Genomic DNA, 22,005 nt, shown 5'->3' with positions numbered 1-22,005 from the left:
TGTGTTTCTGCCCTCAAGGAAATCATATTCTTGAGTAAACAGCATCGGTGAATATAAAACCAAACTGAGGGATTGTACATAATATAGATCAAGGAGACAATTGGCAATTGTGATTATTGTTTAAGGTTAAGTCCAAACTTCCTCACAGGCACTAAAGCCTTTTCTTAAAAGGAAGTAGCAGTTGAAGAAGGGAAATACATTTGTAAATGGAGAACAGCCAGACTGGAGCAGACAGATTTATGAAAGGAGGCAAAGGCAGAAGGTATGGGAGCGGGGTGCCGGAGCCCTCCTGTGGGAATTAGGCTCCATACTCTTTCAAGGGCTGCTTACTCAGCCATGAAGTCAACAAAGCCCATGCCAGGCGGGAGATAATCGGAGAGGAGCATGATGTACACTCTCCCGTCAGTGAGCTTCCAGTCTAGTGTGGGAAAAACAGCGAAAAAGGAGTTACAGTAGAATGTGAGACATGTTCTAAGTAAGGGGACTATCCTAACTCACTGTGTCTAAGTTAAAATAGACCAAGGAAAAATGAATATGTTAATGTTTAACATTAATTTGATCCGAAGTTTATTTAAAATATAAGAGATTTATAAAATGCATGGGCAGTTTTTGAACAACATACTGCCTTCAGCAGCTCTTGCAAAGTTCCTTAGAGTATGTGCTCTTTAGCTGCTCTTACAGTGTCAGGAACATAATCGTTCCTCAGTAAATATTTGTTCTGTGAGTGAAATTCATCACCTGATGAAACCTTATTTCATAAAGAAGAGGATTTTCTAGGTTGAATTAAAAAATTAATTCTTGGTTGTAAAGAATATATCAGTAGAGAAAGGTGAGTATTTGATGGAAACTGTGGGTTTCCTCCTTTGTGTTGCTTTTCTTTTTTTCCCTTGAAGTAGAATCCTGATTCATTTTGAGATGATTTTTTTTTTACCTTTTCTTTTATTTCTGCTTTTCCTTTTGGGTGTTATGATAGACATTGGCCTTAAACTCCAGGCAGGGTTAGAAGGAGAGCTGCTTAATATTTGTCATGAACATGAGGAAACACAGAAATAGGAAAGAAGGCATGTAGAAGGAAGCACAAACAGCAGCCCCTAGGTGAGGATAAGGAATGTGGAGGATACAGAAGAAGATGAATTCAAAAAGGAAAAGGCCAGAGGTACCAGAAAAGCCTCTAAACTTCAGTTCTTGGAGCAAAAGGAAGGTTTGTTTCTGGGTGACAGAGGTGACCATTACCCCAAGTGACTGCTAGAAGCTTACAAGCCATAGAGTAGGACAAAGTTCCCATCTTGTCAGTTTGGAGAAAGTATGATGTGGTATGTTCCATCTGACTGATCAGGGCATGTGAAAAGCAGAGAGAGAGAGAGAAGGAAATCTATTTGTACAAGCATTGAAGAAAAAAAATCAAAAGGGGGAAGGTACCCAAAATTTTACCACCTTAACACATCAGTTGGTTTCTTTTACATCGTGGTGTTTGACTAGCAGTGCTCTAGAACTGAAAGGAGACAGTTCTGTGATAAACATGCCACTTGGTACACACACAGACTACTATGCCACACAGGGAAGAGCTCTGGGGAGATGTGTTCCTATCTGCAGATTTTTTTTTAATTGAGGTGAAACGTATAGAACATAAAAGTAATAACCATTTTAAAGTGTATGCATTTCAGTGGCGTTTCAATACATTCATAGTATTATGCAACCACCACCTATATCAAGTTCCAAAACATTTCACATCCCGTCATACCAAAAGAAAATCCTGTACCCATTAACGAGTCATTCCCTATGTGCCCCCTCCTCCCAGCCCCTGGCAACTGCCAACTTGCTTTCTATCCCCATGGATTTACCAGTGCTGGATATTTCATGTAATTGTGTCTGGCTTCTTTCACTTACCATGTTTTTTAGGTTCATCCACGTTGTAGCATGTATCGGTACTTCATTTCTTTTTATGGCTGAATTGTCCATTGTATAGGTATGAAAAAATGTCTACCCATTAATTTGTTGATGGACAGTTGGATTGTTTCTGCATTTTGGCCATTATGAATAATGATGCTGTAAACAGTTGTGTACAAGTTTTTGTGGGGACATACGTTTTATTTCTCTTGGGTATATGTATAACTAGGAATAGAATTGCTGGGTCATAAGGTGAATTCTATGTTTAACTTTTTGAGGAACCACCAAAACTGTTTCCCATAGCAGCTGTACCATTTTACATTCCCATTAGCAGTGTATGAGGGTTCCCGTTTCTCCTCATCCTTGTCAGCACTTGATAACTGTCTGTCCTTTTTAAATTCTAGCCATTCCTAGTGGATGTGAAGCGATATCTTGTGGTTTTGATTTGCATTTCCCTGACGACTAACGGGGATGAGCATCTTAGCATGTGCTTGTTGGCCATTTGTGTATCTGTTTTTTGGTTTTTTTTTTTGCGGTACGCGGGCCTCTCACTGTTGTGGCCTCTCCCATTGCGGAGCACAGGCTCCAGACGTGCAGGCTCAGCGGCCATGGCTCACGGGCCCAGCCGCTCTGCGGCATGTGGGATCTTCCCGAACCGGGGCACGAACCCGCGTCCCCTGCATCGACAGGCGGACTCTCAACCACTGTGCCACCAGGGAAGCCCTGTGTATCTTTTTTTTGAGCAGTGTTTATTCAAGGCCTTTGCCCATTTTTGAATTGGGTTGTTTGTTTGTTCTTGAATTGTAAGAGTTCTTTGTATGTTCTGGGTATTAAACTCTTACCAGATAAATGCTTTGCAGATATTTTCTCCCATTTTATAAGTTGTCTTTTCACTTTTTCATAATGCCCTTTGAAGTAGTAAGTTTTTAATTTTGGTGAGTTCTACTGTGTTTTTTCTTGTGTCGCTTGTGTTTTGGTATCACATTTAAGAATCCATTGGCAAATCCTGGATCATGAAGATTTACTCCTTTTTTTCTTCTAGGAGTTTTGTAGTTTTAGCTTTTACATTTGGGTCATTGAGTTAATTTTGGTATATGACATGAGGTGGGGCAGGGGGACGTGCGTGCAACTTCACTGTCTGCATATAGCTATCTAGTTGCCCCAGCGCCATTTGTTGTCCGCCACTGAATACTTGGCACTTTTGTAAAAAATCAGTTGGCCATAGATGTATGGGTTTATTTCTAGACTGTCTGTTCTATTCCACTGATCTGTGTGTCTGTCCTATGCTGGTATCACAACTATTTTTTATTTATTTATTTATTTTTTGTGCGGTATGCGGACCTCTCACTGTTGTGGCCTCTCCCGTTGCGGAACACAGGCTCTGGACGCGCAGGCTCAGCGGCCATGGCTCACAGGCCCAACCGCTCTGCGGCATGTGGGATCTTCCCGCACCGGGGCACGAACCCGTGTCCCCTGCATCAGCAGGCGGACTCTCAACCACTGCGCCACCAGGGAAGCCCTCACAACTATTTTGATCACTGTAGCTTCATAGTAAGTTTTAAGATCAGAAAATGTGAGTCCTCAACTTTGTTGTTGTTTTTCAGTATTGTTTGGCTATTTGGGGCCTGTTGCAATTCTGTGTGAATTTGAGGATTAGCTTTTCCATTTCTGCAAGAAAGGCTGTTGGAGTTTTAATAGCAATTGTATTGAATCTGGAGATTGCTTTGGGCACTATTGCCATTTTAACAATCTTAAGCCTTCTAATCCATGAACATGAGATGTCTTCCCAATTATTTAGGTGTGCTTTAATTTCTGCTGCAGGATTTTAAAAGAGATGCTAGAGTATCACTTACTGATGCATTTGATATTACAAAGGCCCTGTTTAGGTGCCCTCGGTATCAGGGACCACAGTAGAAGACAGCATGCGCCTCCTTTCAGTAGGCAGTGTCTTACACACCTCTAGAAGGCATGCATATGTATGCGTGTGTGCTCAACAAAGTTACCAGGGCATGGTCAGTGACAGCCAGCTTCACTCTGCAAAGTAAAGACCTGGATGTCTAGGTAAGGTCGTTAGCAGGATTACTGAGCTGGACAGAACCTTAGAGATTGTATAGTCCAGCTTCTGAATTGGTAAAGAAACTCAGACCCAGAGTTAGCCCAGACCAGGAATACAATTCAAAGCAGACGTCTTGTGATTTTTATTGGGTTTGTGTTTTTGTTTCTTTATTGTGGGTTTTTAAAATTAATTTATTCCATAAGGTCAGGTCACAGCAGAAAGACACTCTACACAGAAGAGTAGCCAAGAGTTGATCATTTCAGCAATCCCAAGAATCTTGTTTCAGAGACATGACATCTTATGTAGGGGAATTAAAATGGTTGCATGAAAGCATTCTAAAGTGGCCCTCGAGAAAACCTTTCTGAATTTGAGAGAGCCCACTTTGCCACAAACGTTCTGAGTCCCCTCCTGCTATAACTGTGCGTGCTCTTGCTCTGCGAGGAAGGGAGAAACTGGTTCATGGAATTTGGGCCTGCTGCTCTTTCCCCAGCGTGGCTCCTCCCCCTCAGCTGTGATGAATACTCGGAGCACAGCTTTCTACTTCAGGCAACACGGCTGGGAAGGGGGAGACAGCCCAGAATCCAGCACTGTCTTGTGATTCTTCATGTATCTGTTTGTAATTTGGTTATAACAGACTTGAGCAAGTCTTTGACTGTAGCTGAGGGGTGCTAAACCAAACTGCTGGCCGTCTGTTGTTTTTGGCAGCATCCCCCAACTCCCTGCAGGGAGCAGGTGGTTAGAAGTGTTTATTCTTGTAATGGGATAGGCAGTAGGTGGAGATAGAGAGCTCCTTTTTTGTCAGCTTTGGAGTAAATTCTCCCCTTTCCCCGTGGTGATGAAAGCCATCGTCCATTATAGTAGGGCAGATGGGAGCAGGTGATCTAATCCTCATTTTATAATCGGAGGGGGTTTTTGTTTGTTTTTTGTTTTTTAAAAAATTTTTAGCCACACTGTGTGGCATGCGGAATCTTAGTTCCCTGACCAGGGATTGAACCCGTGCCCCCTGCAGTGGAAGCTCGCAGTGCTAACCACTGGACCACCAGGGAATTCCCTAATCCTCACTTTAGATGAGAAGACAAAGCTCAGCATTTATATGAGCAGTTCAGGGTCACAGAGGAAGTCAGTGAGGACCAGAACCCCAGTCTCCTGAAACCTGACTCCAGTGATCATCTACTGTGTTCCCCTGGGAACTGAGAGGCCCTGCCTGGTCCCCCGCTAAGCAGTTCTCTACACTCACTGCCCTTCCTCAGCATGTCATTCTTTCCTCCGTAGACTAGCAGTGCTGTCAGCACCACGGGCTATAGAATAGTCGTTGAGGCAGGTCAGTCTGCTTACATGGGTCAGGTGATCAGGGGGTTGTACTCATATCCTTCCCCACACAGCAGGCCTTGGCTTGCTTACTGCTTTTTCATCCCTTTGATGTGGGACCCTTTTTTTTTTTTTTTTTTAATAGGTTTCCCTCCAATAGGTGGGGACTTTTCTTGAGTTGTGTGGTTCTGTGAGTAATTTGGAGTTTGGAGGCAGTGTTTAGTCCTTGGATTCCTTCCATTCATTTTAGGTGCTGATTATAGCTCAGGCCAGATTTGCAGCTGGAACTTTTATCTATTGGTGTGTGTGCTTAGGTGTGTGTGTGTGTTCTTTCTATATTAATCTCTTGTCACTCCAGGGGGGAAAATGCTCCATATAATGTACTTCACTTACTTGGTGACCTAAGGGCATGGTTCACTGACATTTGAGACTTTACACTGAAAAAAGTGATGTGATTTCAAAGCTCTCCCAGCTGGAATTCCATACTTTTTTTTTTTTTAAGATTTTTTTTTTTTTTGGTGTGGACCAATTTTAAAGTCTTTATTGAATTTGTTACAATATTGCTTCTGTTTTATGTTTTGGGTTTTTTTGCCGCGAGGCATGTGGAATCTTAGCTCCCTGACCAGGGATCAGACCTGCACCCCCTGCATTGGAAGGGGAAGTTTTAACCACTGGATCACCAGGGAAGTCCCTGAAATTCCATACTTTTAGCCACAGTGTTGTTTTTGTATTTATAGTTCAACTTTTGATGAATCCTCCTTCCTGAAACAGCTCCACTGAGTTTTAGCTGGTGTATGTAGCACGAATTTTTCATATTTATTTATAAAGTGCATATACATATTGAGTCAAAACAGCATCTGGGCCCCATGTCACTGCTTGTCTGTGAAAACATTCATTCTTATTCAACTAATATTCAGTTCTTTCTCTTTTCTTTTTTTCTGATTATAAAAGAAGCACATCATAGGAAACGTAGAAAAATTAAGTATAAAGAAAAAAATCGTAATCTCACGACCCAGAGATAACTACTTTTAGTTTTGGTATATTTCTTTTATTTTTTTCCTCCTATTTTAAAATTAAAATAATCATAATGTCATGCTTTTTAAAACTTTTATGTGATCATTTTCCCTTATTGACAAAAACTTTATAAACATTTTAAATGGATGCTTGAATATCTGTGGTTGGATATTCAATGATTATTTTTATTGTACTGTTTCTTTTTTCTCCCCCCGCCCCCCACTTTGGGCTAACTTTTAGTCTGGATTATTTCCTTCCTGTAAATTTCTAAAAATTGATTCTGTATGTGTGCAGATGTCTGCTTGTCTCTAAGTACCCTGCAGGTCACATGCATTTCAAGGTCTTTCCCACCAGTAGGCATTTCTGTCTTAAGCGTTCTTGATCTTTTTCAAAGCATCTTAGGCAGTCTAGAACTTTACTGAGCTTTATAGACAGATAGAAGATATATATGTATAATATGTATATATATCCACAAGTTAAGGATTAATCTTCGTTTTATGAAGGAATGAACATTGAATAGTTTAATTAGACAAATAGGGCTCTCTTCTAGGTTTTATCTGTTTACATCTGAAACAGCTGTGGGAAAATAGCAATTACTTCTTATTATAGTATTGACTTGAGTGAGCATAACTTTTTTGTTTGTTTGTTTTCCGGTAGGCGGGCCTCTCACTGTTGTGGCCTCTTCCGTTGCGGAGCACAGGCTCCGGACGCTCAGGCTCAGTGGCCATGGCTCACGGGCCTAGCCACTCCGCGGCATGTGGGATCTTCCCGGACCGGGGCACGAACCTGTGTCCCCTGCATCAGCAGGCGGACTCTCAACCACTGCGCCACTAGGGAAGCCCGAGTGAGCATAACTTTGAGAGCAGAGTTCAGATTACAGAAATTTGAGCTCTTGTGTCTAGGTGTCTATTTGACCCAATGGGTACATGTTATTTTGAGCAAAGATCTATTTTAGTCTTTATGAATGTTCCTACTCCTGTTAAGGTGGACCTTCTACTCCCACTTCAAGTTGTGATTTTTGAAGAAAGTAAAATTGGATTGTGGCATACTCTGCAATCTTCTAAGTTATATCTCTGACTTTGTTTTTCCTTATAAAATGTAGGGCTTGAAATAAGGTCAGAAAGAGTCTTTTTCCATGATTAGGGCAAAAATGTGCATGCTTATAATGAGTCAACCTGAAACCTTTACAAAGTCCCTGAGGTATGTACAGCATGCTTCATGTAAAGAAGTGATGGTACCAGCCAAATGTCATCATGACTGCCAGCCTCCTTATTTGTTCTCTTCCTTATTCAGGTTCTTTCAGCATCTTTAGGAAAAAGTGTGGACCACTCTCTTGCTTCTTCCAGTCGTTAGCTACTTTGAGAATTTTAAACAGAGTAACTTTGCAAATTTCAACTCAGCAAAAATTTGCCAGCAGCCTTCTAAGCATTCTTGGGGTTTGGATGGTGATTATATATAGACACAGCCCACTTTTTCTTCATGATGTCTGGTATGATGTATTTGGTGCTTTTCCGAGTCCTTTTGTTTTGCCCATAGTGTTTCTGCTCTGTGGGACATAAACTCACTAGGAGTTATTCCCAGAAGGATACCGTTTGCCCCAGTTAGGATTTCGTGATGAGGACCTAAAGTGCCCATTCCAGGCTCTTTCTGACTTTCTCTACTGAGGCCAGTGGTCTTTGCAGCCTCTTGTCTTTGGTGTGGTTTTTCATTTATAAAATAACAATTTTACCCTTACCTGGGGCAAACAGGTTCCAATACTTGTCTAACCGAAGTTGTTAGTGTTTGCCTTTCTTTATCTCACAGGATCTTTAGGGCCAAGTTACTTTCCTTTCTGTGGAAGAAGTCTCCAGTAGGCTGGCTGAAAGGGTCCTTCTCAGCACGTGTAGCATGCTTTGCCTCTCTAATTTTTTTTTAAATCACATTCACACAAGCACACCCCTGCACCACTACCACTCTCCCTTTGTAACTTCGTGTTTCTCCTTGCTGCCTCTGCTTACCTCATTGCAGTTTAGCAGGCGTATCTCCATTGCTGTCTTTAGAATCTTCCACCAGTAGTCTAATCTCAAAAGCCAAAAGATACTTTTCAGTCTCTGTCTCTCATCTCCTTTTCTCTTTTTGGACCTCTCTAGCATTTTATACTGTTTAATAATTTTTATGTAGTTTCCTTCTCTGGTTTCTGTATCCCACCTTCTGCTGGTTCTAGGACTTTTGTCCTTTAATCAGCTTTTCTCCATCCTTGCCCTACTGTAAATATGGGTTTTCCTTTAGCTTTTTTCTTATTCCAGACTTTTTCCTTGAGTGACATAAAGTGGCTTCAGCTACCGCCTTTGTGCTGATGGCTTAAATCTAAATCTTTACCTAGACCCTTCCTTGTACTTAAGACCCATTTATCCACAGATACTTCTTACTTAATATGGTCAAAACACACCATCTCTTCCCTTCCAACCTTTCCTTTCCTGCCCTTCCCCTCTTTTGGAGAAGAGCATTGCCATTCATCAAAACCAGACACTGGACCTCATCCAGTGTTTCTCCCCCTATTTTTCCCACCTCCCACGCCAGTCATTTCACCCTCCTCATGTCCCAGTCTCTCGCTCAGCTCCTCTGCTGCACCTCTGCCAGACAACCTCCCGTCGCCTGTCTTCCACATTGGAGTAGTCACCAAGCCATTGTGATCTTTGTCTCCTCAGGTTTTCTTGAATTTGTCCCCCTTCTCTTCATCTCTGTCTCCACCTCCACCACCTTAGTTCAGGCTGTCACTGTGTCTCACCTGGTCACCTGCAGTAGTCTGGTTACTGATCCATCTGCATTTGTTCTTAGGCCCTGTGATCCATTCTTTGCATGGCACCCTGTGATGTTTTCAGCATGCAGCTCTGGGCATGTCATTCTCTGCTCAAACATTTAAATGGCTTCCCATTGCTCCTAGAATATAGGCCCAAATCCTCGCATGTGGCCGTCCCCCTACCCCACCCCAGGACTTGGCCCCTGCTGACCTCATCAGCCGTATCTCTTGCCATGTTCCATTGCATTTTGTCTGTGCCGGCCTTCTTTTGTCTCTGGCTTCATATGTGCTGTTCCCTCTGCCTAGAACACTCTCTCCCTCCTTTACTTCCCACTGGTTACCCTTACTTGGTTGATCCCCATTCATCGTTTATATCCCAAGTCAAACAGTATTTCCTGGAAACCTCGTCTCCACCCCATAAAGCCAGGTCTCTCCCCGCTGCCACCCCCCATATATACTGTCGTAGCTCCCTATCATTTTCCTTTAGAGCACCCCATAGTTTGTCATTCTCTTTAGGGATTATTTGGTGATTCTCTGACCAGATCATAAAATCCTGGCTGTATTGTCATTCTTTCATCCCCAACCCAATCCTGATGCTTGGCTCAGCGTCTGACCTCAGGTGGCACATATGGTTGCAGTTCGGTTTATCTCCAGGTGCGGTCAGAGGATATCTTCAACGGGGACTCCTTCTGGTTGAGGACGTTCCTGCGAGATCTAGGCTTTACTCCTGAGACAAATTCTTTTTCTCGCTCAGCTTTTAGATTGATAGGGTTGGACTATGGTGCCACCTAATTAAAAATTCTGTGACTTTTTTCCCCTCGTCTTGGAGGTCATGGGCCTTTTCATTTTCTCAAGCCAGCTTCTAGTAAATGTGCTAAATTTTCAGGTCATACTCAAATGGTTTGTGGGAGGAAGGATTTTGTATCCCATTAATAATTCTCTTTTTCTTCAATTCTGTACATCTTTAACATATAAATCAGGAAGATTAAATATTACTTATAAAATAATAAACATGGGAAGGGTGATTGTTCTTTTCCCCTCTCAGATCTGCTCATTGACATTGAACAGTTTAACAAGTGCTTGGTCTCATTCAGAACTCACCATCACCCCAGGATATAGGCATTATTTCCATTCCCATCTTAGGAGGATGCTAAGCCCAGCAAGGTAAAGTCACATGTCATACCACAGACAAGAGGTAGAGTAGGATCTGAACCTTGGATTTTCTGACTCTGAGTTTTTTCTGTTCTACCACAGAGACCTCCCTCCAGTGGGAGGGTGATATACCTTCAGTCTTTTGGAGGAGCTAGGAAATGCATTTTTTTCCTTTTTTTGCTAATGGGAAGGAATTGATGGGTTTTTTAATTGCTTATAGAGAGAGCTGTATCCAAATACTGTGCAGTAACCTACAGGCTAGCCTGCTTCAGGCAGACCATATAGCACTTAAAATTATAATAAACATTGCTTAAAATTATTTTTTGTGAAAAATGTCCTTTTCCTTTCTACCCTTTGCTTCTCATCTGCCTTCTAGGAATGCTTGACTCCACCAGTATTAGGCTCAAAAGGAGAAACAGGTGAAAAGTTGGCACCTTCGATGCTTGCACAGCATCAATAACCTGGTTCTTTATTAAAATAGTCATTAAGGAGGTCAGTTTGTGGGGGCTTTATTTGCATAAAACTCGCATTTTTGAAGGTTAACTTTTTTAAAAAGAATTAATTATAAATAATTCTTCCTGTACATTAGTATTTTGGTTTTATCTGGTTTTGTGTGAAGTGTCCATTGCATAAATGGTGTAAGCATTTTTGAAGGACCCAGGTCATTTTTAAATGTCTCTTTTTAAAGCACTTTTATGGACATCTGTTAAATTGTAAATTTCAGCTTTATGATTACGTTAAGGTTTGAAAATTTGCCCAGTCCTAAAAATGATTTTATTTTTGTTAGTTTCATTTTTATTAGTTTAGTTATGTGTATACAGTGACTTTTCATTCTTCCCTTGCTTTTGCGATTCCCTATCAGAAGGGGGTTTTTGTTGTGATAGTAGAATCTCACTTAAACCTTTTGTGTAGAGGGTCCTCTGGGGAGAAGGAAATACCCTGAAAACACTTTGTGGTACGATTTCAGGTTTAAGAAGGCTGTTCCCACTTGATCCCTCCGGTGGCTGGTTGGATGGCTCTGAGAATACTCCTAACTGTGCTCATTTTGTCATTTTCCCTTCTGGGAAGTACTTTGTGTGTTCTGTTGGAAGGGGGTGGGGCTGAGGGATTTCCTCCTCTGCCCCTCTTGAGCTTTTGTGGCTGGACTAAGAATAAAATTGACAGAAGGCAGATTAAGAGGAGAAAAAGAAACAAATTTTAATCATGTGCATGGAAATCTCATAAAAATAGGACCTAAGAAGTAGCCAGAGAATTTATACTTTTTAGACAAACAATAAATTTGTGAGGAATTGACAGCACCAAAAAACTTAGGTTTTGGGTGCTTAATTAGAAAAGACTCTAAACAGAGTTTAAACTTGGGGTAGTAAATTAAAGAAGTAAAGTAACAAGTTTGTTTATACAGGCTTCTTGGCTCTGAACTCCTTGTCTCTGACAGTAAGTGTTTCCTTCTACCTCCAGATGCAGAGTGAACCTTTCACATGAGAGATTTATTTCCTGCTTTTCAGGGAGACAGAGGAGGGTCAGAGTCTTTTTTTTTTTTCTTCCTTATATCAGCGGCTTCTTAAGCAGCTTCAATTCAAAAATAATCAATATGCCACGGTGGCATATTTTGGGGCAGCCCACTCTGAGCCCCAACAGTACCTTTATTACTTATTTTAGTAATGGAGCTGCAAGGCCCTGAATACTGGGATCAGGGCCACGACTTCCTCTTTTCCCTGTATCTTGCATCTTACTCAGTAGTTCCAGCCCTGCTGTGACATCCCAGAATGTATCATTTTGAGATGTTTCCGCTGCCACTAAGTCATATGGAGTGTGGAGCTGGGTGAGAGAGAGGTGCAAGTCAGTGATGGGTTTTCAACGTTCGCATGTAGATCCTTGAAGAAAAATTAAAAACAGCATTCTGATTTTCAGTCCAAAGATCTATAGGTTGTATTTTCCCTTTAAAAAAAAATGAATGAAAGAAAGAGAAATTAATGAACTAACTGGGGTTTAAGTAGAGGCTGTGACTTCTACGTGTAGATCCTGTGAGCCTTAGTGGCAAGAGGTGAGCCTCCTGGCAGGACGAGGGGGCTGAGTGGGCACGTTAAGTAATCTTAGGGCGAGGATCAGCTTCCCCTTTCTGCCTGCCTCTCTTTACCCTTCATGCAATGAAGCCGTTCTTTGACTTTGAAGCCGTTCTCTGAACAGGGCCCTTCATAAACTTCTTCATGCATAATAACCCTTTATGATTCCTGATTGGGAGTAGCCAAGCAGTGGGTGATTTTTATATACCGTATGTCCTATAGCACAACAGGGCAAGGTAAAGGAACACATGAGTCTTGTTACTGGAAATCTTATCAAATCAAGCCGCTGCCTGTGGTGTTATTTCTAACATATTCCTTATGTAAATACGTCTTAGCAAGAAAAAAGTAGGTTTGCCAGTGTTTACATTTTGATCGGTATTTCTTACATGAGTTGCTAGAGGAGATGCTTCTAATTTTGTTTTGAAAGTGAAATTCCTGTCGAAAGGTCACTGTGATGTCGAACCCTGTCATTTCTAACCATCTTATCCCCAAGCTCATCTGCAGCGTGTCAGATTTGGCTTACCGCTGTAACCAAGAAAGGCAAAGAATGTGTCAGCCTTGCTTCCTTCAGCCCGTTGTCTTGGTACTCCATGCTGGACTGTGTTCCCACAGAGTCAGCTGGATCCATAGGAAGCAGGGGGATGTTGGACACATTTTCTCCCTCTAGGTTTGAAGAGTATGTGAGGCAAGATTCCAGAGCTTTGTCAGGACCATAAATCCTCGGCATTATCTTAGAACTACGTGTTGGGCCTTTACCTTCTATGTTTTGAACATTTCTTGGCAGTCAGATAAACCCAGGCAATTCCTCACAGGTGCCTGCTTTCCCCTCCACCTCCTCTCCTCAAGGATCCTGAAACAGGGCAGCCGTAGCAGCAAATCTGGTGGAACTCCTGCCTGTTTCATGGCTCCCCATGGCCTCTCTAGGGTGGCGTGGGGTTTGCTGCAGTAGGTGCCTGTAGCAGAATGGAGGATTCAGCTCAACCCATCACCTCTGCCACCACCCCAGTATAAATTATGCATGAGCAGGGAAGGAAAAGCAACAGCTGCCTGGGTTTCCTTGTCTTTTCCTGCTTAAGGTAGGTAGTGGAGGAAGAGGCAAGTGTCTGAAGACAAGAGTACGAACAAGAGCCGTGTGAAGTGTGGGTGAGGTGAATTAGCTGGCAGGGAGAGAAGACTGATGAGCAGGAGCGGTGCAGCGGCGTCATCTGCTGGTGTAAATGGTACAGGGCTTGATCTCTCGAATTCCTGTACCAGGCAGGGGAGCATGAGCGTTAGATTAAAGGCTAAGTCCTCTGTTACAACTGTAAGGTATTTTAAACAAGGAGCATGTGACCACCTTGCCACATCATTTGTCTGAATGGTACTTGGTGTGCTAAAGAGACTGTGGGGTGCAGCACACTTAAATGAGTCAAAAGAACTTGAATAGGTCTCATCACTTTGAAGTTGGTTTTCATGGTATCATGAAAGGAAGCCTGGATTGCTGCTGAGCACAGGAGTTGCTGAGGGCATGGTTTGGAACCTTGTAGCAGCAGAGCTTGTGGACCACAGTTGTCAGAAGGCAGGCTAATAGTTTGAGAAAAAAGATTCTTGGATTCTCCTGAGGTCTGTTTCCTTTGCCCGTCCAGAACCTAAGAGAATACCTGGAAAGGCAGCTGGCTATCAAGGGAGTGCCGTGACCTGACTGGCAGATTCTTCACAGGGACCACCGGGGAAGTCCCTGTTTTAAGACTTTTAAAAGCAGTCTTTACCTGTATTTAGATATTTAGAGTATATATCTAGTCACTCTTGCTGATACATTTTAACCTCTTGTCCCATTGGTCATTTTTTTTGAAGGCTATTTTTTAGAACAGTTTTACGTTCACAGCAAAATTAAGAAGAAGGTGCAAAGATTTCGCACATACTCCCTATCCCCAGATATGTATAGTCTCCCAACTATCAACATTCTCCAGGTGTGATACATTTGTTACTGTTGATGAACCTACACTGACACACTATAATCACCTAAAGTCAGTAGTTTACATTAGGGTTCACATTGGTGTTGTACGTTCTGTGGGTTTGGACAAATGTATAATTTATCATTACAGTATTTTCACTACCCTAAAAATCATCTCTGCTCCACCTGTTCATCCCTCCCTACTTCCCTCCAACCTTTGTCTCCATGATTTTGCCTTTCCCAGAATGTCATGTAGTTGGATTCATACAGTAGTTAGCCTTTTCAGATTGGCTTCTTTCACTAAATGATATGCATTTAAGGTTTCTCCATGTCTTTTCGTGGCTTGATAGCTCGTTTCTTTTTAGTGCTGAATAATATGCTGTTGTTTGGATGTACCAAAGTTTATTTATCCATTCACCTACTTAAGGACATCTTGGTTGATTCCAACTTTTGGAAGTTAGGAATAAGGCTTTTATGAACATTCACGTGCAGGTATTTGTGTGGGCATAGATATTCATCTCCTTTGGGTAAATACCAACAAGCATGATTGCTGGATCATGTGGTAAGAGTATGTTTAGTTTTGTAAGAAGCCACCAAATTGTCTTCCAAAGTGGCTGTACCATTTTGCATTCCCACCAGCAATGTATTTGAGAGTTCCTCTTGCTCCACATCCTAACCAACGTGTGGTGTTGTCGGTGTTCTGTGCTTTGGCTATTCTAATAGGTGTGGGGTGGTATCTCAACAGTGTTTTGTTTGTTTGTTTGTTTGTTTTGCGGTACACGGGCCTCTCACTGCTGTGGCCTCTCCCGTTGCGGAGCACAGGCTCCGGACATGCAGGCTCAGTGGCCGTGGCTCATGGGCCCAGCCGCTCCACGGCATGTGGGATCCTCCCGGACCGGGGCACGAACCCGTGTCCCCTGCATCGGCAGGCGGACTCTCAACCACTGCGCCACCAGGGAAGCCCCTCAACAGTGTTTTAATTTGCATGTCCCTGAGGACATGTGATGTCTTTCACAAACATTTTCTCTCAGTCTCTGGCTTATCTTTTCATTCTCTTGACAGTCTATTGCAGAGTTGAAATTTTTCATTTTAATGAAGTCCAGCTTGTCACTTCTTTCATGGATCATGCCATTGGTGTCGTATGTAAAAAGTCATCACCAAACCAAAGACCATTTAGATTTTCTTCTGTGTTATCTTCTAGGAGTTTTATAGTTTTGTGTTTTACCTTTAGGTCTCTGATTCATTTTGAGTTAATTTTTGTAAAGGGTATGTATAAGATTTGTGTCTAGATCTGGTTTTTTGCATGTGGATGTCCAGTTGTTGAAAATACTAACTTTTCTCCACTGTATTGCCTTTGCTCCTTTGTCAAAGATCAGTTGATTATATGGGTCTATTTCTGGGCTCTCTGTTCTGTTGCATTGATCTTTTTGTTTATTCTTTTGCCAGTATTGCGTTGTCTGGATTACCACAGCTTAAAGTAAGTCTTAGAGTCAGGTAGTTTCTAACTTTGTTCTTTTTTATTTTTTATTTTTTTTGCTGTACGCGGGCCTCTCACTGCTGTGGCCTCTCCCGTTGCGGAGCACAGGCTCTGGACTCGTAGGCTCAGCGGCCATGGTTCACGGGCCCAGCCACTCCGCGGCATGTGGGATCTTCCCAGACCGGGGCACGAACCCGTGTCCCCTGCATCGGCAGGCGGACTCTCAACCACTGTGCCACCAGGGAAGCCCTGTTCTTCTTTTTTAACATTGTGTTGGCTATTCAGAATCTTTTGTCTCGCCATATAAACTTTAGAATTAGTTTGTCTGTATCTACAAAATAACTTGCTGATGTTTTGTTGGGATTGCCTTGGATCTGTAGATCAAGTTGGGAAGAACAGACATCCTAATAGAATTGAATATTCCTATCCATGAACATGGAATATCTCTCCATTTATTTACTTCTGTGTTCAGTCATCAGAATTTTGCAATTTTCCTCCTATAGATCTTATACATATTTCGTTAGATTTATACTTAAGTATTTCATTGTTTTGGGGCTAATGTAAAGGTATTGGGTTTTAATTTCAATTTCCACTAGTTCATCGCTGGTATATATAGGAAAGCAATTGACTTTTATATATTAACCTTGTATCTTGCAACTCTATGTTTTTTAATCCTTCTCAGTGAATCCCACTTTCATCCTTTCTCTAGTGATGCCCTCCTCCTAGGCTCATGCAACTGCTCTTAAAGTAGAAATCCCTATGGGAAGAGAACGAGAAGAAATGCCCATGGCACAAGGAGGTATGGGCATGATCCATCCACTTTCAGAGTGGCCTGAAGAGAGGACTTTAATATGGAACATATTTCCTTTTATTAAAATGAAGTTTCTGTGGTGATATCTAGAATATAATAGCAGCCTAAACATGATGAGATACCTCTCCACTCTCCTAAACAGGAATAAATGGGATTTTTTTTTTAAGGTTGCCTTTGAAGAGATTTATTTGAACTTAAGGTAGTGTGGGGGTGTTATCAGATCAATCACCTTTCCTTTTTTAAAAAATATTTATTTATTATTTATTTATATTTAGGCTGCTCCAGGTCTTAGTTGCAGCATGTGGACTTCTTAGTTGCGGCACGCATGCGGGATCTAGTTCCCCAACCAGGGATCAAACCCAGGCCCCCTGCGTTGGGAGTGCAAGAGTCTTCCCACTGGACCACCAGGGAAGTCCCAGCCACCTTTCCTTTTGACTTCAGGTGGACTTGCTAATTAGTCTAAGGATTACCCAAGAGTGAGGACCCTTGGATTCTGATCTCAGGTCAGCTCACTAGAGACTCAGTGATTTTCAAACTGTTCTTGAGGAATTCCTTCAACTGAAGTGCTCTGTAGCTACCAAGACTGGATGGCTCTGAGTTGAGGTGGCTTTCATTTGTCGGATTTGGGCAGGGAGCAAGGGGTAACTATTCAGTAACTATTTTAACTTTTTTGTACCTAGAATTCAGGAGAAGTTAAATAAATGAATCCATGCCCAGTAATAGAGAATTGGTCTTCTCTATTGATTTCCTGTGAAGTCTGTGAAACCAAAGAAGAAAACTGTTTGTGGAGGGAAGGACAGAGAACCTTCACGTTTTAGGTCCTCAGATTTGAAAGTAGTTTTCAGTTTCGAGAATGAAAGGTGATTACTTTATGTGGTGTGCTTGTGCATGATATTATGTTTTATATATTGTTAATTCATTGGGCAGCTGCGTAGACACCTACTGTTTACAGGACACTGCTGGGCATGGTGGATGCTGGGTGAAGCATATAGGTCTGGTCCTAGCCTCCCGACGCTTACTAGTTTGATGGAGGAGTCACTAGCAATAATTAACGTAAGTCATTATTTTAGTTGTATTAAGTCTACGAAGGTAAAAAATGGGGTGCCAGGAGAGCTTACTTTCTTAACCTGTCCCTTGTCTGTTCGTTTGATGGCTTGTGTGAGCAGCTCTCATTTCAGGTGGAAGGCTGACCGCCACCAGTCATATAGCGGGGAGCCTCCCTGCCCATTTCCCCATTCCCCTCTTCCACTCCTTGCTTGGAATTTGTCTTTACAACTCAAAGTAAGTGTTCTTCATTTAACCTTTTTCCTGTCTTATCACTCTTCCTAGGAGTGCTTAAGCTTATGCCCTCAAACCCTTTGCCGCTCAGGTGTCTGGCATGAAGGAATCTGGAACTTGAAGAAAAACCTTACGGGTGGTCCAGTTCCTTCAGTTTTCAGATAAAGAAGGATGAAGGAAAGGAAGGAACACGTCCACAGTCACTCTGAAACTAGAAGAGCCAGAACTAAACCCAGGGCTTTGCATCTCAGCCCAGTGCTTTCTGTTACCTTCCTGCAGGAGACGCTTCAGTCACCAAGGGCCCAGCCTCAGGAACCTCCTTATCTTTGCAGAAACACCAAGGAGGGTGACACAGTTAGAGGGAAAAAGTCAAGCCCCAAAGGGGTTGTAAACCACAGATCTCACATGGCCCAGAGTTGTTACTCCATACAGATTTACCAAGAAGACCTTTTAGCTGGGAGCTGAGGAAAGAAAATAGTATATTCAGTTCCTGTCATCAGGGGAGTCATATTTTAGGGGAACATAGAAGTCTTGTATGTATGGAGAGAGTACCTAAGAGCAGTCTGTTTAGGGGCGCAGTGCACAGGAAGGCCAGTGGAGTTGGGGACCAATGTCTTGGATAAGGAGGAAAGATTTTTCTAGAGGAGTGAGACTCAGCAAGTAGGCAAAGGAGTCAGGACTTTGCCAGGACCAGGAGAAGAAAGAGATCCCTCCAGGCTTGAGGGGAATCCTGAACAAACAGCCTGTGCAAGCTCTGGCATATGCATGGGGGGTTGGGAAGTTGTAAGAAGACCTTGCTGCTGGGAGCAGTCATGGAGATAGTGCCGTGCCATGCTTCCTTTTCTCAGAGGAGTGACTTGAAAGCTGGGCTTCTGGAAGATAAGTCTGTTCAGGGGAGTCTACTAGAAGGCGTCAGCTGGGCCTTGCTGCACTTCTCAGGTGTGGAACAAGGAAGTCCTGGACACAGGCAGGGGCAGTGGGAATTTTAAGCTTCTGTAGTCCTTGTCTACGAAGATGATAACTCTGGGTTAATCTAAGTTTAACACACAAAATATAGCTTTATAGTGGTTTTTCTAGCCATGTCTAGGTGGAGTTTTCAAAATGATTTTAAAGCTTAGGCTTTATTTTATAAAGTATTCTGAAATAGATAAGAACCAAAGACACCACAAATACAAAACATCACTTTTTACTTCCAAATCTCAAGTGCTTGGTTGGATACCATTCCATTCACTGTTGCCAGTATTGAACTCTTGAGCTTTCCTTTTTTTATTTAAAGTTTGCCTTTTGAGAGTTTAAATGAATGTTTAGCTGAATGGGGGAGGGGCTGTCTGGTGCGGAGCACACAGAGCAAGGTGAGAGTATCTGTATCTGCTCTTTAAACCTGACCATCAGCACACACAGACTTAACTGCATTGTGTTCTCTTTGTCTCCTTAGGAATATAAACAGAAGCTTGCTCGGGTAACCCAGGTCCGCAAGGAACTCAAGTCCCATATTCAGAGCTTGCCAGACCTCTCGTTGCTGCCCAACGTCACAGGGGGCTTGGCCCCCCTGCCCTCTGCTGGTGACCTGTTTTCAACTGACTAAGGCAGGTGTCATGCCCCAGACTCCCATCTGTACCAGCAGAAAGAAGAGGGCAAGTCATGGTTGGAAATAACCTAGTAGCCCCTGGTTCTATCCCTCTTTCTGCTCAGCTCCCCCAGCCTCAAGAAAGAACCGCAGGGTCTGATTCTCCTCTCCAGCCTCTCCTGTTGAGCACAATTTGAGGACAGTGGCGAATGGAATCCAGTTTAGATTTATATTTGGAAAGCATACAAACTCACTTCATGTTTCCATGCCCCCGTTGGTTTTCCATTCTTAGCTCTCTCTTTACACCCAAGAAGTTATGAAAATCATGTGTAGAAGAATCTTGTCTCGCGACAGCATTGTGTCATGAAAGCAGCTTCTCCTTTCTGAGTTGGGCTTGTTCAAGTTCACTTGAACTTCCACTGAGGGACTCAATTCTGGAGTAGTTGGCTTTCCTGGCCGCCATCCACCCCAGAGATTGGAGGCACAACTGTTGAGCAGCTTTGCCATATAGAGTTTGCCAAATCTCGGATCCTCCCTTACTGTGACTTCTAGCAGTGCGTAGTCAAAGGTTAGGTGCATTTGTGAGCAGACTAGAGGATCTAGCAATAAAGCTGATCTGGGACATCAAGTCATAGTTCAGAGAACGACTAACAGAGATCACAAGCATGAATTAAACATAAGTTATTTGCTTTAGGTTCCTATCCAACAACCTTCCCAGGCTGCACTTATCAAGGGTGCCACCCACTGTCAGAGAGCGCGTTCCTAGAAACATCTTTGCCCCAGTTGGTTGTGAAGGCGGTTTTTAGAAATGGCACTGTGGGCCCCCAAAGCTAAAGGCATTCTGGGAGTCCGGGCTCTGCGTGGGTGTTGCTTTGACCCTTTCTTTTGGGGAGTCGGGCACACACTAACATTTAATTCACTGCGTGGGCACATGTCCACAGCATGGTGACTAAACTTGAAAATCTCCCCTGCAAATATGACACTCTGTGCATGCTTGTCTGTCCTTCACTTCACACCACTGCACGTGTCCTTGTGCCCCTAGGAGGAGGAGTACTTTGTGTCAGATGTTACTGAATAGCTCATCTCGGGAAGGGGGAAAGTGAGGGATATTAATTGGGGGTCTTAATTCCATTATCATGCCAGCTGACATTATGACTATATAATGTAGTTAGAGAGGATTATTACCTTGCTTTTAGTAAAGGTTAGGCCTGCCGACTGTAAATCATGCTAATTTGGCAGGCTTATTTTTGACATTGGAAAGGGCAGAAAACAATTTGCCCAGATAGTGTAATAGGAATTATAGCCCAGAGGCTGAAATCCAAAAGCTATATAAAAAGGAATTCAGTGGAGGGGGCTTCAGAATCTCCATTATTTTGAGTTGCTCTTTTCAGGATTACCAAAAAGCCAATTATATGTAATTTTACATGTTCAGCGTGTTAGAACATAACGTCTGTTTTTAAAAGTGTAACAGGCTTCCCTTCAAGAAGCTTTCCTGCCTGCCGTGAAGTGAAAATGATAAAAAGTCATAGCAGGTGTGCAGTTTAACTCGGTGTAGAACCTAGTAGCATTTAAGCTATTTTTCAGATTGAATACGGTCTGTGTGTTGTTTGCATATTGACACTGCCTGTTGTCCTGTCATTATTAAATTAATGAGTCTATATATAAAGTTTTTCTCCCAGAGGCCATAGGGCAGTAAATGACTTTTACTAAAATTGCAAAATAAATTCCAGTCTTTGCTGTTTCTGCATATAAGCCCCCTCCCCACGTGGTGTGCTGCTTTAGTCCCGCAGATGAGCTTGCTTCTGAACAGACCCATCTTGCACAAACTCTCTGCCTTCTTTCACCAAGGAAGCAAAGTCTTACCAGCCACAAACCAGCCAGAAAGGTGTAGTAGATATCTGCTATCATCAGCTAGATGAAAATGTTATAACATAATGGATTTTGCCCACTGCTCTGTTTTATCTGATTGAGTCTTTGACTAGAAATTGGTGCATAATTATTACAGCAAGAGCAAGAAATGAAACTTTAGCAATTATGTAAATGAATGTGTTGGCCTCTTAACACCTGTTACTAGTGGACTTCCTGTAAGGAAGTTAGTTCTGTTTTTTTGTTTTTTAACTCTTAATTCTCTACTTCATTTGTTTAATTTAAATGAACCTTTCTCCTTGTATGTGTGAGGTGATCTGGCAGGGCGGGGTGGGTGGATTTTGTTGTGTTCTCCTATACTTAGGGCATCCATTGGCCTCCAGGACCTTTCCTTCAGGTCTTCATCCTCAGAAAGTCTTCAATCTTCCCTTGTTTTTTCTTCTGTTTTTTTTCTTAAAGAGTATTTTTAAAGCTTAAATTTGTATATTAATTTAGGACTTTATTTAGAAGTATAGGCTGCCATTGGCGGTAGCAGTATATTCTGAAATGTCTCATAGATATATATTTTTGAATAAAGATGGTGTTGTTGAATGACATTGTGTAATGTTTCTTTTCCCTCCCCTGTTAGGGAGCACCCAAAGCTTTGTTTGTAATCAGTGGGTAATTAGTAATCATCAGTAGAGATTGTGCTGTCTCTGCAGTCTTGTCTCTTAGGAGTTTTTGTGGCTGTTTAGTAGCCCGTAAATACTCAGCACTTAGATAGTATTTTTTGATTCTTTCCAGGGGGTTAATTAGCTTTAATTAGCCAATTCAC

The 22,005-nt window shown here is 42.4% G+C and overlaps 1 protein-coding gene across 1 annotated transcript in view; it reads left to right on the top strand.

The window, feature by feature from the left end:
* The window catches only part of RPRD1B (regulation of nuclear pre-mRNA domain containing 1B), a 56,341-nt gene extending 34,559 nt beyond the window's left edge, over positions 1 to 21,782 (top strand). Inside the window, exon 7 of the mRNA XM_007447717.1 lies at positions 19,194 to 21,782. Within this exon, the coding sequence (XP_007447779.1) occupies positions 19,194 to 19,343 (150 nt within the window). The 3' untranslated portion in view covers positions 19,344 to 21,782. The remainder of the gene's footprint in view (positions 1 to 19,193) is intronic.
* Positions 21,783 to 22,005: the final 223 nt, after the last annotated feature.

Source organism: Lipotes vexillifer, unplaced genomic scaffold, assembly GCF_000442215.2.
Source record: "Lipotes vexillifer unplaced genomic scaffold, Lipotes_vexillifer_v1.1 scaffold397, whole genome shotgun sequence".
NCBI lineage: Eukaryota > Metazoa > Chordata > Mammalia > Artiodactyla > Lipotidae > Lipotes > Lipotes vexillifer.
Note: the sequence above shows the minus strand (reverse complement) of the source record. Positions and strands in the feature narration are given on the sequence as shown.